This window comes from Lathyrus oleraceus, chromosome 1 (genome assembly GCF_024323335.1).
Source record: "Lathyrus oleraceus cultivar Zhongwan6 chromosome 1, CAAS_Psat_ZW6_1.0, whole genome shotgun sequence".
In the NCBI taxonomy this organism is placed as follows: Eukaryota; Viridiplantae; Streptophyta; class Magnoliopsida; order Fabales; family Fabaceae; genus Lathyrus; species Lathyrus oleraceus.
Window position 1 is genome coordinate 385,277,118 of NC_066579.1, and position 21,466 is coordinate 385,298,583.

Genomic DNA, 21,466 nt, shown 5'->3' on the forward strand with positions numbered 1-21,466 from the left:
ATACGGAGATGCATCTCTAGATTAAATTTTGACATAATAGAAGTGCCTCTTCAATTTGCTCTGTAAAATGACTTACAAAGATGCATCCGGAGATGCATCTCCGAATTTCAGAAATATTCGTGACTTTTCATAATAGTGGAGGAGAACAGTAAAAATGGACAGAGCATCCCAAAAAATCATCGGTTAATTCACTAAATAGGGCTTAAGAAATTATCCAGCTCTTGCAAAGTAGGAGATTGGACATTCAAGACCCATTTAACACAGACATGGCCAAGGAATACGATTGTCTTCATTTAATTTTTCATTGGATAGAATAAAGTTGACATCCTAACCACTGATGCTTTTTAAAAATATTTTATTGTCCAAATCGAAAGAAATGAAAGGTTGGGATTTCACTGGAGAGAAGGAAGTGAAAGAGAAAAGCATATATATATATATATATATATATATATATATATATATATATATATATATATATATATATATAATCTAACAAAAAATGACCTTATGTCTTGTGCTTGGATAAAGACCTTAAGCCAAATTTGATTTCTACAACTAAATAATTCTCTCTTGCAATATTATCATACTCAAATAATAGATAGAAGTACAGAAAGGATAGAACAGTTTCATAATAAGTGAAAAATAACTAAGTTGATCTATTAGAATACTCTTTAACCAATGCTGCAAAAAGTGATGCTCTTTCAAGCAAACGTGATGGTTTCTCATATTCCTTTGCCAAACCTGCCACACAAATTCATTCATTACTATTACTCCTATCTAAATAACTATGCATTTCTTTATTAATAACATAAAGTACATACCTGCATCTATGACCAAAACCTTGTCACAATCCATAACTGTTGGTATTCTGTGAGCAATGCTAATGATCGTACGATCTGCAAAATCCTCTCTGATGATCTTTTGTATTACAACATCGGTCTGTGAATCAACCGATGCAGTTGCTTCATCCATGAATAATATTTTGCTGCGTTTTAGCATTATCCTTCCCAAACATAGAAGCTGCCTTTGTCCAACACTCCAATTGTCTCCACCATCAACCACTATCAAAAAATAGTTTACATATTTCAGATCATATTTTCTTATCATATTCCATTAACCTATTAAAAAATGAGAGTATATGATCACCTAAAGCCTCGAGTTTCTCGGGCTTTGCAGCCACCACTTCTTTCAATTGACACCGCTCAAGACTCTGCAGCAACACAAATAAACATTAAGTTATTAGTTATAAGAACCTAAAAAATATTAACTCAAGTTCCCTCATACATGAAATATCTATATATATACCTTCCAAATTTCATCTTCTGAATACAATCCAAGAGGATCAATGTTGCTTCTAACTGTTCCTTGAAAGAGGACAGGATCTTGTGGAATAATTCCAAAACGCGACCTCAAATCATGAAGGCCAACACTGGAAATGTTGATACCATCAATCATTATATTCCCAGCGGAAGGCTCAATCAACCTAAATAAAACTTGGATCAGTGTTGATTTTCCACTTCCTGTACGCCCAACAACGCCAACTTTTTCTCCACCTTGAATGGTTAGAGAGACTCCTTTAAGAACTAGAGGAGTATTTGGCCTGTACCTAACCTGCTCAAACAATTTCATATATTAAATTATTTAATCTTGCAAACAATATATGTGTAATAGGCCATTGTGATTACAATATATACCTGTAAATTATTTAACTCTATAGTTCCATGACTAGGCCAATTCTGAGGCGGAGACTTGTCAGCTATTTTCCATGGAGCTTCTGATGGGAGGTTAGTAAACTGCTTTATCCTCTCAACTGAAACCATTTTGTTCTCAACCGAGCAAGTCATCGTTATGGTAAATGACAGGAGACCGCTCAGAGCCAAGCTATAGGATAAAGACATACCAACATATTCTGCAAAACCGAAATTATTAAAAGACTGTTTAGAAGAATTTGTGAAAACAACTTATGACATAACATTAGGCCGTTTCCAGTTTCTTTCCACGAGTTATCAAAAATAGTGATTGACCATGATGGTTGATAAATGAAAAGAGGATGAAAGGGACTCTACCTGGCTTAACAATAGCACTTGGCAAAAAGATCATAAAAAGAGTGGCCATGCAAAGGAAAACCACTCCCATATAGTCCAAGCGAAAACCAAGCCATTCATTTGCACCATTGTTATAGAAATCCATTCTTACACTTGCATTCACCCTCTCAATATTTTCATCAGAAAATTCATTCTGCTTTCTTAAGCTACGGATTGTCATAACACCAGAAAGGGTCTCTGAAAAGTGATGAATCACCGGAGCTTTTGTGATTGAATCAAGACGAGTCAATTCCCTAGATGTTGCAAGATAATACTTCTGCAAACCAGAACAATGTAAGTATCAAAATAGTACTAATTTGCCATATAACATTACTATAGGAGTAGGTATATCATACCCTATACCAGTTGTTGAACCAAAACAGTGGAATTAAGAGGAAGACAGTCTCCCAAGAGTTCTGGCATGTGACAATGAGGATACTGAATAATGATAAATATGCTAGTACTACAAAGTTTAGCAACATTGGAATTGAAATATCCACCCAAAGTAGATCAGTAGATACCTAAACAATTCATAACAAGAGTAGAGTTAGCAAATCCAAACACTACTAAAGCATAAACCAAACATTAAAAGGGATGTTGAATGAAACTCACTCGACTCAAAATTCTGCCAGAAGGAGTGGTATCAAAGAATGACATTGGTGCATGAAGGATACTTTGAAGCATTCCAATGAAGAAGCTTTGAGATGTCTTTAGACCCCAATATGTAAACAAGAAAGCTCTTACCATAACCACTATGCATGCAACAACAGCTATAACAGCATAGACAATAATGAAAGTGAAAGAAGGAATGCTAGAATCATCTGAAGTTGCAAATGCTAGCCAATAATCACCGGCCAAAAATGCCAACATCCAAGCCACTGACATTGCTACCATGAGTGCTATTCCCCACCATCCAAATGCTTCTGTGAAATAATGTTTGTATACTTCAAGGTTTACACGTCCTGTTTCTCTTTCTTCATCTTCAATGAGCTTTGCAGCTGTCTTATCAGGCTTAGGTTTATCTTGAGAAGACTGTTGTTCGCCCGCATTTTCTTTTTCTTTTGAAGCGATGCGGGCGAGTTTTGGAGACTGAGAAGAAGAATCATCATTGGAATTATCACCTGTTTCTGTTATCTCCATAGAGGATTCATGAGCTGCCACAAGTGCACCAAAATCTAGGCCAGCTTTGAGAAGTTCATCATACTTTCCACTTTGCACTACTCTTCCTTCACGCATCACCTTCAAAAATTGTATCAAAATATATTGGTAAGATAACTTGGGAGATACTGAATTAAACCATCATATACAGAAAAAGCAAAACATTTTAGGGACTTGTGAACATATGCATACCATTATAGAGTCAACATTATGCAAGAAATCAACTTGGTGGGTCACAAGTAAAACAGTCTTATCTTTGAGACTTCCCATGATACATTCCTGCAAAAACATGGAGAATCAGTTGTGATTTGTATTAGAAATTTAAAATGAAAATTCATATATAATGGAAACCAATATCATCTTGATTGATACTATAATGTATTGTTTGTAATCTGAAAAACTAGAAATTTTAGCTTTGTGCTTACCTTAAAAATAAAAGATCCAGTTTGAGCATCAACAGCACTGAATACATCATCAAGGAGGTAGATGTCAGTGTCCTGATATACAGCTCTAGCAAGCTGTATGCGTTGTTTCTGACCGCCGCTGAGGTTAATTCCACGCTCTCCAATTTCGGTCTCATCACCATCATCCATCATTTCAAGATCCTTCTCAAGACAGCACACTCTTAAAGCTTCCCGGTACTTGTTCGTGTTCATTGGTAAACCAAATAATATGTTTTCTTTGATGGTTGCATTCTGAATCCATGATGTTTGTGCTACATACGCTGTCGTCCCACAAACTCTAACCTGTAAGATTTTATAATTAATTATAACAAATGTTAAAGACAAAAGTAAATTCTCACAGAACAACACTCACATATCAATATTATACTTTGCATTAATTTGAAAAGCACAGTCATGAATTCTTGTAACAAAAATATTACACATAGAAGAAGAAGCAAATAACTTGATGTGCAAAAAAAATAAAGAAACTAGAAGATTCAAAAGCATGCATATGTACCTTTCCTGAGATCTTGAACATTTCTCCCAACACAGAAGCCAATAATGAAGACTTGCCTGATCCAACAGTTCCTACAACAGCAGCATGATTCCCTTTCTTTATCACCAACTCATCAACTTTCAAAGTCTCATTCTCATCCTTATCATCCCATGAGAATTTCCCATCTTTTATCTCCACAGCTACATCACCATCACAATTCTCCTCTCTTTGAACTGCATTCTCATCCATTTCTTTACTCACCATAAACTCATCCAACCTTCCTAAAGAGATTGTTGCTTGCGAAATCATGATAAGAGCCTGAGGAAAAGTTCTCACAGGCTCCTGAAGTATCTTAATTACCGAAGTTATGGTGAAAACAGTGCCAGCATTCAAAGGAACTCCAATAAAAGTTGCGGTTCCGAAGGTAAGAACAGTTACAGCTAGTGGAGCAGTGGACAAAACTCCCATGTTAACAGCGAAATAGTACAAGAATTTCCCAATCCATCCATGCTCAGCTTCACGAAACTGTCGAACTTTGTTACCAAAATAATCTTCCCACGCTTGAAACTTTATCACTCGCATGTTGTTAAGCAACTCGTTTGTAGCCTTCATCCTCGAGTCGCGGCTCGTCATTATCCGAAACTGGAAGCTGTTACTACTCTTCGTCCGATATAGCGTGAAGAGAAACACAACGGTGGTTCCAAGCAATGCTGCAAGTACTGATATACCAACATAGCTATACATAAGAATTAGCGCAGCTGCAACTTGTAATGGCATCATCCAAATAGGATGAAACTGCATCATCAAATCTGAGAGCTGTTGAGCATCAACAGCCATGTGGTTCACAATCTGGCCAGTTCCATGAGCTTGTCTTGAAGAACTTGACAACCTTAAACCCTTTTTGTAAACCGAAGTGATTATGCTCGAACGAATAAGCATACCAAGTTTCTGAGAGTGGAAGTTGAATTGATGAACACTAAGTACTTCAACTGATTTTGCCACAAAAAGGATCAATATCAAAACAACGCCTTCATTAGTAGTACTATCTTTTCTTGATGTGAAATCAACAAAGCTCTGAATCAGCATTGGACCAACATACATAACACAAAGCCTAATGATTGCAAGGAAGCCAGTGAAAGTTAAGGGTTTCCAAAAACACCTAAATAAGGTTACTCCAACTGGATGCTTACTGTTTTCCTCTGGTTTTGGCCAATTATTTTGAAAAAGCTCTGACATTTTTTCTGCTCTAAATTCAAGAGGAAGTGAAGGTACATCTTCAAGTTTAAGAGGTGTTTCGTAACCTTTATTAATCAAAGGGTTCATCCAATACCACACTGTTTTGGACAAAAATGACGAACAAGCATAAGGACTCAAAGCTCTATCGGTTGAAATCGACCTATATGTCGCTACTACTGCATCAGATATTCTTATCACATGAATCCCTGATGACCCTTTTATAGCTATCACAAAAAATAACACAGATAATGGAAGATTAATCAATGAGAATATATCATCTATTCTCAAACTAAGTTCCAGGTTTGCTTCACCAACAGTTACTACTCGAACAATAGCTGAAACAGCAAACAAAGTAGCAATCACAAAGTTTGCTATCCAATAGATTCTTAATGATAAAGGGTGTTTGGAAAATTTGAATTTTTTCTCATGTATCATTAAAATCACTATCACTATGTTGACTATTGCTTGAAACAACCGAAAAAGTGCTTCTATTAGTCTCCATGAAGCAAAGTTAGTTTGCGTAAAAGCCAAGACTCCTAGAACAGTATAAGCTATAGCCAAAAGGATAGTTACCAACAAAGGTAGTTTGAACCAAAAGGTGATCCTATAGTCAGAATCTTTCTCCTGCAGAAGTGATTTTGTGATTGAGGAGGTAGAGTTGGTAGTTGAGTTGAATCTTGAGTAAAGCTTGTGAGCTGCAAAAGCTAAGAGAAAGAGCAAAAACAACGAATCAAGAGCAGAAAGAAGAAGTCTTTGAGGACATGGAGATAGAAAAAGAAAGGTTAACCACTGAAGCACGAGGTTTGGTGTAGAGGAAGATGAATCTATAGGTAAAAGGGTGCATGAAGGTGAAGTTAGCCATGAAGAAGAAGAAGAAGAAAAAGACATGGTTAAAAGATTATTATGTGATGATGATAACTGATAAGGTTTCATTGCATACTAGACAATATGTAACAAGGTTGATACATGAGTTTGATGCATGAAGATAATAGAATAGATACTATGGTATGATATGATATGAAGAGAGGAATAAAGTTTGTGATGAGGGAAAAGGGGTGTGAAATGAAAGTTATAGGGAACATGAAATGGTGGAGGATAGTGTGAAAATTTCAAAGTGGTGTTTCTGTTTAGTTTGCTTGTGCGTGGAGAATTATGTTAATAAAATATGGTCCATGCGAACCACGCTTTAAGTGTAGTTTCAAATATCTCAAATAAATTATAGGCAGCAATGAACCGGACTTATGTCTTGTAGTATGTATCAACATTTTAATATCGAATCTTAAACTTTGTCTTTGAGTGTTTATAAAAAAGAGGGATTTTCTTTTTGTTGAAAATCTGTAATTATGTTTTTGTCAAAAGGAAACATGTATTAGTTTTTTGGTGGAAAGAAATTTAGTTTAGAAGAGAGAACCACCAACTTATTTATTTATGGTTAACTTATTTATCAGAGTGAAACTGAAATGGAATCATGAGTTTATGATTATTTCAATTTAATTTGTAAAGAGTCAAGTATAGAAATGTTCCTTAGGTAGAATTTGCACACAATTTGTATATAGATTTTCTCATTGTACGGAGACTCCCAATTTATTAGAACAATAACATGAATATATATTAGAGTAGAGAAAAACACACAATCGATTTGTTTACGCATTTTGACTATATTATTTATGTCTTCTATTATAGAGTAATTCTAGTTTTCTTTATTTATATCTCGTGAAAATTGCATTAAATTACATTGTTACAATATATATATATATATATATATATATATATATATATATATATATATATATATATATATATATATATATATATACTAGGTTTGACTTAATATAAAACCCTAAAGTATGAATTTTCCAACTAACTTGGTAAACATATCAGTCGCATTCTCTGAGGTGTGAACTTTCTGAAATAAGATATGTCTAGACGTCAACAACTTCTTGATCTTTTGGAACCTCACATCAATATGTTTGGTCCTAGCATGATACACCTGATTGTTTGCCAAATAGGTAGCACTTTGACTATCACAATGCAACTGAACTCCACCTTTAATCTCCAGTTCGTCTTCAGACATTATTCCAAATATAGCTTAAAATGATTCACCAATATAGTACTCAAAGGCTTTGCTTTGGTCATATCAAATCGGCTTAAAACACCTTCACTATAGCTTTTTTGAGACAACCATAATTTATTAGCTCCTCTGTCCCTGTGAATTTCCATCCTAAGAATCTTCTTTGCAGCACCCAGATCGTTCACATCAAACTACTTACCCAACTTGGTCTTTAACTTATTTACATCATCCAAATGGCTGACAACAATCGACATATCATCAACATAATGTAACGGGAAAATAAAAGAGACATCAGTAAGGCTCCTCACATAAACACAACAATCATAATCTCACATTCTATAGCCAATTTGGAGTATGTATGAATCAAAGCACTTGTACCATTGCCTTGGAGATTTCCCTAAGTCATACAAAGACCTCTTCAATTTGCAAACAAGTCTTCCATGTCCAGTGTCACTGAACCCCTCTGTCTGCTCCATGTAGATTTGCTCCTCTAGATTACCATGGATGAAAGCTATTTTCACATCCATCATCTCTAAATGCGTATTCCTGCTGGCCACCAGGGCCAATACTGTTCTGATAGAAATGTGTCTAACGACCGTAGAGATTGAGTCCTTGGTCTTGTGTTGTCCAATCTTGAAATGAACTCTACACGGTTTCCCAAGAACACGATATTTGCATAATCCAATTGTGCAACTATGAACACCCTTCAATAAATTCCTCTTATGTAGTTCCATCATCCCAAGTTTAATGAGATGACCCAAGTGCATGTGCCACAATTTGGTTGCATCATTATCAGTTTCAATAGATGATTCATCACCCATAATTATGCTCCCAACAACTTATAAATGTTTCCCACGGTCCTCTTTATCATCATCATTGTCATTGCACCCTTGCTAACCCTCATGATGTATCTTTCTCCATTTGACCGGAATGAATAACCATTCACTTGAAGAGTTCATAGATAAATCAAATTCTTTCTTTATTCCAGAACATAACGCACCTCACTCAATGTGCACACGCCACCATCATCCAAAGAAATTTTAATTTGCCAATTTCTAGTGATGATACAAGTTTTATCATCACCTAAATAGAGAAAATGAAAAATCACCTAATTTAAAAAGTTGAACCACTCCTAGTGCGGCATCATATGGTAGGAGCACCTAGAATCAATGATCCATGCATCAATGCACTTTGAAGATGAAACGCAAAGCAAATCCTCTTCACTACATGAACCATCAGTCTGAACTACATTTGATGAACTATTGTTGCATGACTTGTTTGAACAATCCCTCTTCCAATGTCCAATTTTCTTATAACCACAACATTCTTTTGTTTTTCTGTCCTTGGACTTGAACCTCTTTTTCTTTCCAGAACCCACTGCTTTACCATTGCCTCTGCCACAGTCTTGACCTCCCTTCACAAAAAAACCTTCACCTGAACTTCCTCCACCTTCCTCTACACTTTGGCAATGTTATGTATGTTGAAAAAGGGTAGAAGAAATAGAATCCAATGTGATTGTTTCCTTCCTGTATGTGAGAGTGGTCACCAAGTTATCATAAGAGCTTGGTAAAGAGCACAAAAAATAATGGCTTTATCTTCATCATCAACTTTCACACCAAGACGTGTCAAATAAGCGAGGATGTTGTTGAAAGTGTTAACGTGAGTCTGTAAATCGCCTCCTTTCTACATCTTTAGGCTATAGAGACACTGCTTCGTGAACAATTTGTTCATGAGTGTCTTAGACATGTACTGATTTTCCAATTTATCCCAGACATCATTCAGAGTTGCGAGGTCCAGGATATAATTCATCACGTCATTAGAAACGCAAAATCTTATAAAACATGCGTCCTTCTCCTTCATCTCGTTCCAATCAATGACTCTGATGTCTGTCAGTTTCTCACCCCAAAGCGCCTTTTGTAAACCTTGTTGAGCCAAAAAATCCTTAACCATGTTTTTCCATAAACTGAAATTACCCATTCCCTCAAATCGAGTCACTTCGAATATCGTACCTCTAGGATTAAGCGTCACCTGATACCAATTGTCAAAAAAGTAACGCGAATATAGATCAGATTAGAGATAAACACACAAAAACTTTGTTCATACAATTTGGCCTAATTGCCTACGTTTGCGACTATATAATAACTATACTTCCCATTATTTATGTCTTGTGAAAATTTCATTGGATTACAGTCTTACAAACAATATATATAATACTAGGTTTTAGTTTATCTAAAACCCTAATCCCTAGTTTCTCTCAACAAACCATTATCTCTATCCATAATTATCTCAACAATATGAGTTATACTCTGAACAACTTATAGTCATCTCAACAACCCATAATTATCTCAACATTGAATCATACTCTCAACAATCTATAGTTATCTCAATAATCCATAATTATCTCACTAATATGAGTCATATTCAACATAATTTTTATCCAAGATAACTGGAGAGGATTTTTTGGCTACAAAAGAGGGATGCGATATACGAATCCTTTATCTCCTTTGTTTTTTTTTTGCATAGTGGAAGAGGTGCTTAGTTGGGCATTGACATTTGCCGCTCGACAAGGGAAAATCAAACTGATGACAATTATTAAGGGGATAGTGCTTCCAACTCATCTGTTCTATGATGATGATATCATGATGTTCTATCAAGCCAACAAAAGAGATGTTCACTGCATCCTGAAGATCTTCAATGATTACGGTTCAACGTCAGGGTATATCATTAATAAAGAAAATAGTAAAATTTATATAAGAGTGACGTCTTTGTAATTATTTTGCAATATACAAACTTGGTTGAGTTTTCTTCAGGATCGAATTATGTCTTATTATCCGGTGTGTCTGATGTTTAAAGAAAAACCAAAACATATCCACTTCCAAAGGATTGCTCACAAAATTTTATCCAAACTAATAAAGTCGATAGTCCAAAGCATGTTGGTCTATTCTTTACATATCTGTCGGTGGCTAGCTAAGGTTCTCACCCAATTAGATACTTGGTTTAGAAAAATTATGTGGAATGGTAATATCCTAACCCAACAAATTTGCATCGTCGCTTGGAAAGATGTTTTTAAGCCTATGGAGCAGGGCAGATTGGGTATTAGATCGACAAGGTAGATGAATGAGACATTGATTCAGAATCTTACATGGAGGTTTATCACGTCCAAGGAAGAATGGGCTATTATATGTAGGTCGAGATATTTTTCTAATAATCGCCTTAAGTTGTAACACATTATTTCTTCCATATAGTCATGTACAAACCATCACTTTAACACAATTATGGTAGATACCAGATGAATGATAGGTAATGAAGAAAACATTAACTACTCCAATAACAATTGGTTAGGGGCAACCGATCAGTGAGGTTCTGGATATTCCTTTACATGGAAGAACTGTACTGTCCACTATGGTCAATGATCTGATCAAGCGAGGTGGGTTCTCCCTAATTTCATAACAATTGAGCACTCAAACATTTATGTATCACCCAAATCTTAATCTCGGGGGACTATCTTCAAAATCAATTAGTTTGGAAGCACGCTAGCAACAAAATTCTTTTAGTGAAAGAGGCACATAGGAAACTGTCGAATCGTCAAAATTCCCAGGATTGGACGAAGAGATTCATTCATAAAAAATTATCTTGTGATGTGAATTTGCAGAAAAGGGGATGTCGTTTGACATCAATGTGTGGCTTATGTAACAATCATACAAATTCTTCAGTCCACATTCTTTTTGATTAATTGTCAATTTAGTGTGGCTATTTGAAAGGAGATAACCTTGAAATTTGAGATAATAATTTTACTAAAATTAGTTGAGGATCTTTTGAATATGACAATACTAGATTGACATTCCAAACTTAAAGACACTACGATAGCAGTTTGGACTCACATGGTCCATCGCATTTGACTTGTCAGAAATGAGAGGAGATTAAACCGCTTTACACTGAATGTTCAAATAACGGTGGGAACCATTATTACTCATACTAAAGTTAGTTCCTTTATCTCAAAGGATTGGATTGCGCACCGTAAAAAAGAGTTGGATATTTTAGATGGATTGCAAATTTAACATAGATATAGAAACGCACCTAGAATAAATACGGTTCTTTGGCAGAAACCGAATTTGGGGTGCATGAAAATAAACATAGACCGACCGGTTCAAGATAACTTAGTCACATAGGGAGACATTTGCAATTTGCCAATTTGCAAGGGACCATCAAAGAGGGTTTCTAAGTGCTTTTGCTACTAATCTAGGTCTGGTCAATGTGATGCATGCGAACTTATTTCAATTATGATAGTGCTCGGAAATGTGGAGATTAAAAGTAGGCCAAAAGTGTGGATAGAAAGTGACTTCCAAAAGAGCTCTTAATTGCATCATTAATAAGGATTTGATGCCATGGGAGCTTCGGAAAAGTTGGGCCAATTGCAAAAATCTTAGAATAATTAATACATTGACTCATATTTAAATAGAAGTTAACAAGTATGCATATAGGTTCACTAATTATGATCATGCGATCTGGGATTTTTAGCGGTAAGATTCGATTCCTCATTTCATTATAGAAGTGCTCTATAAAGTTAAGTTGGAATCACCTAATTATGATTTGCTTGATTTTAATATTGGAGGTATGGGAGATGGATAGACATGCCGGAAGGTATGCCATTACTTATTAGAGATGTTGATTGTTCTTGTCTCTTGATTATAATTTTTCGGTTTGTTAGTTTTCTCTCGTTTATGTCTAACCCCAAATATATATATATATATATATATATATATATATATATATATATATATATATATATATATATATATTAGGATTTATTTGGTTTTAAAAGTTTATTTTTGATACTTTTGTCACCTATTGTATTAACTAAATTAAAACTAATTAATTAAAAATAATGCAATTAGTATTAATTAAAGAGGACAATAAAAAATGCAATTAATACCATATTAAATATAGAATTTAATGCATTTTTTAGTCCCTTAATTTTGTAGGTATTTATCGTGAAAATCGATAAACAATCTTTGGCCTCCAAAAAATGATTTACTTTATAGGATCAACCAGTGAATCCTAAGACATTTACTATTATTAAATATTTTTTTGAATAGTTTATGAACATTTCGACAATGCTCATGATTTGAGAATGTTGTTTTAAAGTTTGAAAAGTACAATGCATAATGTGTAAAAGAATTGCAATAAAAGAATGTTAAAGTAAATCGGAGTAAGTAGGAATAATGGATAAACTATGAACAATTTCAATTAAAATGAAAAAATCGTGATTCACAGATACATTCTCAACAATCTCATTTCTCAGATACACTTAGATACTTGGAGTAATTTATGAGTATTTGTGCAATGATTGAACACACAGAAATTCTATACACTAAGACCCTTATTTATACTAAGTCGAAAATAATCGTTATTAACGGTCTTTCCTCCAGAAAACGACATGTTTTGCTTGCATGTCCTCACTTCGTCGTAGCTTTACATGCGTCCCTCTCAGATAAATGGATAAGGACAAAAGACAATTATCATCCTTATTCAAAATTCAAAACCTTTCATCGAAAGCAACATCAGTATTGCTTTTGTCGAAATTGCGGTCTAAACCCAGAAATACTTCTAAGTCTAAAAACCAACATTTCCCTATTACACAAAAAAACCTCTTCGACAAGATCTCCCTCTTCGATAACAATTCCTTCTTCTTGTCGAAGTTGAAACAAAAAATATTAATTTTTCCCATCATATTTAATCCAACCTTGGCGTCGAAAATCTCAGCTAAGAAATCCTCCCCCCCAAAATGTCGTTTTCGGCCAAAAGGAGAGAAATGCATTTTTTGAAAGTCTCTTTCGACGCTATAGACTTTCCATCTACTATGACGTCATGACCATCATGACAAGTTTTCTTAAACGTCTTCTCAAAAGCATGCGCAAATCTTTTTTGCAATCATCAAGTTTCTAGCACCTAAGAAATTGTGGGCTAGCTTCAACTGCCACCGTTCCATCACATGTTCTCCGACTGACACGTGTCCTACCATCTCTTTAGTCATTAATGCTTGAAATGAATCGTTTCCACTTCACTCATCTATAAACAATGAATACTATCTTTCTTCACTTTTCTCCATCCTGAAAACTTCTCTTACCGAAAAAGTTCTTCCTAAAACTCTTCATCTTTCACAAAAATAAAACCCAATTTTTCTTCTTCTTCAATCCCACTGCATCAATGGCGTCTTCTATTAAAACTACTAAAGATTAGTCAAAGTCTACCAAAGTGTTAATACCTTAGGATTGACATTAATTTTGTAAAACAAATAATGTAATCATCTCTGTTGTTTTAATATGTTGGGTTGAAGAAGTTCAACATCTGGACCAACATGTCATGTACGATGTCACGACATCATGCCCGTGACATCGTACATGTGTAGAAAACTGAATTAATTAATTCAGTATATATTCTGGGATTAGTAAGGATATTTGGTGAATATCCTAACTCCCATGTGGAGGTCTTAAAGACTCAATCAGAACATATATAGGCTCAAAATAAGGAGATATATATGGAGAGATTTTAGGATTGAAGACCTTGTTTGTAGCAGAAATTTTCTACTGTATTTGTAACAGCAAAGAACAAGTTTGCTGCGATTTCTGAAGGCCCAAATCCAGTTGGGTGATTAGGTTATAAATAGCTTATTGTAACCTAGTTTTTGTAAGCCTCATAGAATGAAAATTTAGGGGTGTGTGTGAGGTAAACCTCCCAACCTGTGGGAAGGTTACCATGTGTTTCTCAGTGTTCAAAGCTGAGAGTTTTTGTAACTCAAAGCCTTTAGGCAAGAGTGATTATGTTCTTGAATGAAGCTGTGAAGCAAGTTCAAGTTGGTTAACATTACATTGTATTTGTAGTGATAGGAATGGAAACTGGAGGTTTCTATCTAGGAGTTCCTAGGTATAGATTGCATTGGGTAGGGATTAAGTGAAGAGTTGTAAACGGGGGAGTTTAACTCTGAATTAATACTACTGATAGTGGATCTTCTTCCTGGCTTGGTAGCCCCCAGACGTAGGTCATGTTGGACTGAACTGGGTTAACAATTTCCTGTGTTTGTTTTCCTTCTGCATATGTTATAATCCTGTATGCCATAACTAAGCTTGTATTTCAGTCTGCCTACCAAGATAATAACAGACCTGATACATAGCCTTCTGGTTGTATGTCAATCAGAATGTCGTGACATTCATCATTGACAGCATATACTGAATAATAGGCAGGTTGGCTTTTGTGCTTCAGCTCAATATATATTTAAGTCTGGTTTTCAAGTGAAAACAGACCTGGCCAAAGGATCATTGTGAAGCTGTCAAACTGGATGTCTAGACAGTTGTTCATGTAGGCTGATACTGAACTAGAGACTGGTTGGTCTGTTACAGTACAACAAATTTAGCACAGTCTGTTTCTCAAGAACATAATAGAATCAACATGATATATATTATCTGAATGTCAAACTGAATGTTGTGACATTCATTCCTAACAGCATGTGCTAAAGTGTAGGATGATTAGTTTTTCTGTTTCAGTATTTGTCTCAGGCTATTCTTTAGGAATCCAACAGCTGAGCTAAAATCCAGGAAACCAAATACTACCCTACAATTAATGAACCTAACAAATAGCCTATTTGTTAGCAATCTAATAAGTGGTAATTAGATTAAGGTATTCAACCTTTATTTCAGGAAATACAAGAAAAAGGCAAGCACACTGGAATAATGTAACAGATGATCAATATTAAGACATCGTGCAGATAACATGTGTAGGAAAACAACAGAAGTGAGAACGATGATTGATCTCTGCTGAGGTTGTATAACTGATGCACAGGACAAGGGGTTCCTTCATTCTAGGGTGACATAGAAGGAGATGTCGTGACATCTGTGAAAGCGTGCTTTAGTACATGGTTTAATGTGTTAACTGTCTTGCTATGTTACAACGTTGGATCAGATGTCATGACTTGGAGTAGAACATCTGAATTCTGACTACGCCAGAATTTCAAATGGTATCAGAGCAGGCATCCTGTTCTGTTTCTGGATGAGATCCATGGCTGATACTTTTTGGTGTCTTACAAGGAGTTATGTTAGTACTGATGCTGGAACCGGTGAAAGGTTCGGTAATCTCCCTGAGTGGTCCCTTGAAGTAGGTGGATGGACTGTTCATGACGGGAATGGTGTGTTCCTGTCTCTGGAGGGTGGAAATTGGCCTTTGTGTGGAACAACTGTGCCTGTATTGAATCACATTCAAACTTGGTATGGTCTTGGAGGCTGATCTGGTGAAGTGCGTGTTCATAGGTTGAGTTGTATTATGATTTCCGCTGCATAATACCTGGCAAAACTCAAACTCTGATGTATTTTCTCCCATGTGGATGAAAGGCTGCTGTATTCAAGATTTCATCATATTCCACTGAAGATGTCAAAGATACTTGAGTCTCATCAAGTCCACTCTTCGTGGTAAGAATCACCTGATCACTGATTCTTGTACTCTCCTGGGTAGTGTATATGAAGACCTTGAAGACTTGCAAGGGTTTGCTTCAAGGAGGTTAAACTAATGTTCTATGTGATGTTAGAACATGTTGTTCAACAAGTATGCAGCTACTGGTTGAAGAGCAGATGTGTTTAGGTGTCAAACAAAGGGATACTTTGGTTTGAAACCTACTCCTGACCTGGAAGAGGAGACATCTATGTGTGCTAAGTTGACAAGGGTAGGGTCAACTGTGTGTGTGCTCAAGAAGGTCACTTTTAGAAATCTGTTCTCTAGAAGTGGAGCTGGTTGAGATGTGACATTGTGCAATTGCCTGCTATTTGCCTTATCCCTATAACTTGATTAGGGTTGGATAGTTGTTCCCTGAAGTACTATGTTGTGCTGGAAGACAAGTCCCTGGATGATAGAAGTCAATAATGGGGTAACCTGACTGCTATTCCATTTAAGGGGATTGGGACCATGAATCTTGTTATTCAAACACCTCGCTCAGAAGTGGCAGTTCCTTCAAGGAGTGAGAATATGAAGATTCAGAGGTTGGTTGAGGTAGTATGCTCTGGAAATGCATATCTACTATTGACTGGTGTTGTCTTTCACTAGTACTTATGGTCAACTGAAGTCTGATTGGTGTGATTGGAGTATGTATAGGTATAACTCATAGAGTTAGGTGCCACTGGTAGGGATGGTGTATGTTGAGACATGCCTGTACAATGCATGGATATTGGTGTGAAGTTTCCATGAGTGTTAATTTAAGGGGGAGTTTTGGTTAACCTCCTCACATTTCGTCAGCCTAGGGTCTGGTTGGCTGTTGACCTGTGTCACATGAGTTCTGGTGGTTGTGTGACACATCTGCAAGGAAAAATTCATCTCTCTCATTCCTAAGGGTGAATTTAATCTGAGAAGAGTTTCAAAACTGTTGAAGTGCTTGCAAGCAGAAGATGTTGACACTAGAAGAGTATTTTCAAAGTAGTCTTATGGTGGAAGTATCTGAAAGGAATATTGGGAAAGGATTTAAGATCAATGTCAACTTGTGCCAAGTACAAGTAGTTAATTGATTATCCTTGGAGCTCAAAATAACTGATGTTCTTAAAGATGTTGGAACATCTCTTCTTCAAGACCCTGTGCAGAATCACAGGAAGGATAGTACATTGGTTTATGATCTATCTCTTTGGTGGCAGCAAAAGCATATGATCTCTGAAAAGGTTTCCTGGCAAGAAACATGTTCAGCCTTGGTGTGTACAAGAAGAAGAAGACATCATATTTTTGATGGTGGTTACTTGAATCAGTTCATCTCTGATCTAAGTAAGGAAGTGCATTGGCTAATGCACACTATGAAGTTAAGAACAAGTGGCAACTTTCTCAACATCATGGAAACAGTCTTGCTTTAGGAAGAAGAATCCTTGGTATAGCTGAAGGGTTAGTTGCTAACTGGTCCTTCTGAAGACTCTTGCACCAGAGTGTCTGATGTCTTTGGAGAAGAAGCAGGGATTCATCAAGGTGTGAACTTGGATGACTGAACTGCAAACCTGCAGGATGGAGGTTGTTTACTCAAACTTGGTTCCACAATCAAGTCTATGAGAGACATTGAACTCTTGTTCTGTGAAGGGAGGAAGCTCTTTCAAGTGGCAGAAGAAGGAGCTGAATTTAATAGATGGATGTCAAAACACAATGCTGTGACATTTGGTTCAACATCAGATTCTTAGTTGGTGAAGTGGCACATCAACTTGAGATAGAAGGGTCTACAGGGTTGTAGATTGGACACTTCAAAAAGCTGGAAGTTCAAATCTCACTTGGAAGGTCAGAATATCTTTGGGAGAAGTCTGATAAACTTGGAGAGGTCAAAAAGTGGCATTTGACTTTTTCATGTGAGGATTCATGAAGGAGGTAATCAACCAGTGGCATTTGGTCTATCTCAGAAGTGAGTTCGAAGGATCAAGATAATCAACATATGGCAGCTGATTATGCTTGAGGAAAGTCTGAAACAAATTACTTTTGAGCAGAAAAGTAGTAAGTTGAAGACAAAAGGAGATGTCTCTCTATTCATCTCTTGGAGCTTGTGGTAGGAGCTCTAAGCTATCTATGGAAGATTATCTCTTGTAATGGGATGAGAATGTATATGTCCCAATTTGTGTGGTTCTTTTGGATTAAGCTGGTGACTCAGTGATATCTGAAGATTATCAGATGGTGTGCCTTGAGGATGTACTAACTAATGTTAGAACATTTTGTGAAACGGATTTCTGTTCTGGTTAAAAGAGAGATTGACACAGAGTGTGGATGTGTTCAGCCAAGAGGGTTGAACAGAGGGTGTGCTCTTGAAGACATGAAGATGCGTCTTATGTTTTCCATTCATCAAGTGGTCTGAGTTCTCTTTGAATCAAGAAGTATTTGAAGGTCCAACTCTGGGGTGTTGGATATGTTTCTGTGTGATCACCAAGTATCAAGAGGAGAGTTGGATGTCCATGACAGGGGGAGTTATATCCTTGTGCTGCAAGAAATCATCAAGCGGGTGGTCTATGTGTTCTCAGATAACAAGGCATGGAACCTTGTCAGCTATTGGGATGATGTGATGCATGTCAATGCTGAGAGAGCACAAGAATGTCTGACCGAATGTCATGACATTACCTGGGACAATAGGTTTCCTTCTGAAGCTCACATTCATTAGGAAATATGGATGTGATGTGTCTAATTATGATATATCAGAGTAAGCCTGAGTGCTACAGTTGTGTGTTATAGGGGGAGTAACCATCTACTGGTGTTTGTGATTTTGGCTTTAGTAGTGCCAGATGTCAAGTCTCTACTTGAGGTATGAAAGTGGTCTTAGGAAATGATGAATACTGGCAGAATGCAGGGAAAAGCCGCGTGGAATGTTAAGACATCGCGTGCAACGTGTCTGACTGCATATATGGAATAGTCTCCATGCACTGGAACTGCTGTTTTGGAAAAGAAACAGTCAAGAGCTATAAAAGGTATTCAAAGATAGTCTGAGATTTTGTTGGTGATTCTCTGACTGTTTCTCAGCAAATATTAATGAATCTTGACCAAGCATTTATTCCTACCGTTAATTCCTAAGCACGGGCTGGACTATTTATAGGATGTAATAGCCCCCTCCTTCTCACAAGAGAAACACTCCATTCCCTCTGAATCATGGGGTATGTTAAGGTTTGGGCAAACTGCGCCTGGATCTGGTTCTGTGAGGGGTTCCTTTACAAATGTTTAGCTAAAAAGGGGGAGAGAAATATAGTCCTGAGGTTAAGAATGTACCAGAAGCAAGCTAACTGTGGTTGTTGTAACACCCCGATTAAAATAAGAGAATTATTTAATTGAGTTAATATTATTTTATTAATTTAATTAAATAAAGTTGAATTATTGGATTATTTTTATTATTATTATAGATGTTATTTATTTTAATAATAATTAAATAAATAAAATAAATGGAATATGAAGAGTGGAAGGGTAAAAGTGGAAATTGGATAAAAGAGGCCAAAGTGAGGACTCAGGTTGTTTCACGTGTTTTGCCTCAGAGTCAGAGAAAGGGGGAGAAACGCTGAAGAGAAAGAGAAGGAAGAGGAAAAGGCCAAAGATTGCTCAGAGCTTCCTTCAATCCAAAGAGGTAAGGGGTCTGAACCTTATTAAACAATAATATGCTGAAAATGGTGAAATATTGGATGAACGAAATTGGGATTTTAATCGAAGGAATTCGTAGAAATTATATGCAATGATGTTAGGATTTGTGAAATCGAATAGGGGACTATTTGTATTAGATGATATGAGTGATTTTGTGTGAAATTTGGACTGTGGAAGGATGAATTTGGATAGATCTCGTAGCAGAGAAAGCCATTGCAGATCTGGAAATCTGGTTTCTGGTCATACGCGTATGGCACTAGGCAATACGCGTATGAGATTGCTGGTACGCGTATGGCACTAGGCAATACGCGTATGGATGAGGAAGATGATGTTTGAACGTGTTTTGGTCTCTGTTGGTACGCGTATGGGAATGTGATACGCGTAGCATACGCGTATGGACATGGGCAATACGCGTATGGATTTGGTCAGGCGTGGGCAATACGCGTATGGGCATAGGCAATACGCGTATGGGCAGACTTGTGGTCTTTCCTGGGCTGTTGTTGTGCAGTTTTTGGTTGTTTAGGCTGAGCGAGGTAACTTAGCTGATGCATGGTATACAAGGGATCATTTCCCGTTGCTTTGAGTGGTATAGATATTAGTAGAGTGTGATAATACTGTGTTTGATTATGTGGCATGATGTGATATGCTTTTGTGATAGAATGTGTTAATGATGATGATAACATGACTATATGATGCTGTTGTTGCTATGTTGATTATGATGCATGCTTGGTGTGCATGCATTCATGAAAGGCCGATGCATAGTGATGAACGGACTGAGTTCCAATGATGTTGTTGACTCCGGGCTTGTTGAGAGGCTTGGTTCCTTGCGGGGAACTCGGATTCTATGGTGATGAATCTGGGAGTGGTGATCCTGTAGTTGGTCACAAAATGGGTATACCGAGTCGTGTTGAGTCATGCATGGGTGTGTGCATTGCATTTGATATGTTGTTTTGTTGATGTTCATGAATATGTTGATTATGATGATTATGATGAGCTGTGTTGGCATATGTGAAATATATTTATGTTTATATTTCTGTCGTTATATTATTATTTAATAATGTAATTCTCACCCCTTCTGCATGTGTTTATGTTCATCTATGATGAGCAATGTGCAGATAAAGAGGAGTAGCTATTGTTGAGGTTTGAAGAATAAGTGTAGAGTTATTCTACAGAGTCGAGTCAAATGCTCTGGTCATGTGACACCGGGGTTATGGGATTCGATAGATAATTGATTATTATTTACGTTGTTTATGATGACTAACATGTTGAGATGTTTTGTTGAGATAATGTTGAACCATTATTATGAATTGTTATATGATGAATGATAATATTAATGTTGTTGTCCGCTGCGAAGTTTTAATAAAATAAATAATATGTTTTATGTTGTGATGCGATAATTGTTATGTTGTAAGAAATGTAAACTCTTCTACATGTTGTACTCTGATAATCTATTTAAATATGTCGTTTGGGTAGAAGGGTGTTACATTAGTGGTATCAGAGCATGGTCAGTCCAGTCGAGTCATAATGTGATGTTTTCCCTGTTGGTCGATTAGTGTAAATGACACTGTCGATATTTAACGGTTGTAGTTGTGTCGTGCAGAGTATGGCTGGAGAAAATGACCGTGCGATTGCTGAGGCTTTGGCTGCTATGGCGCAGGCTATGCAGGCGCAGCAGAATCCGCCGGTCGACGAGTTTAAGAATTTGGGAAGGTTTCTGAAGAATAATCCTCCTACATTCAAAGGGCGCTATGATCCAGATGGTGCTCAGATTTGGCTGAGGGAAATTGAGAAGATTTTCCGGGTGATGACGTGTACTGAAGCACAGAAGGTGCAGTTTGGTACGCATATGTTATCTGAAGAGGCTGAA

At 36.6% G+C, this 21,466-nt stretch overlaps 1 protein-coding gene across 1 annotated transcript; it reads right to left on the reverse strand.

Annotated features, from left to right (window-relative positions):
- Positions 1-518: 518 nt before the first annotated feature.
- On the reverse strand, positions 519-6,559 carry LOC127138692 (ABC transporter C family member 14). Its single transcript, XM_051065195.1, has 11 exons — positions 4,203-6,559; positions 3,668-3,988; positions 3,435-3,521; positions 2,697-3,323; positions 2,441-2,605; positions 2,067-2,361; positions 1,695-1,909; positions 1,306-1,611; positions 1,147-1,210; positions 822-1,061; positions 519-741 (listed from the first exon to the last, which is right to left on the reverse strand). Exons 1-11 carry the CDS (start codon positions 6,348-6,350, stop codon positions 647-649), a joined length of 4,563 nt encoding a protein of 1,520 aa, XP_050921152.1. The 5' UTR covers positions 6,351-6,559; the 3' UTR covers positions 519-646.
- Positions 6,560-21,466: the final 14,907 nt, after the last annotated feature.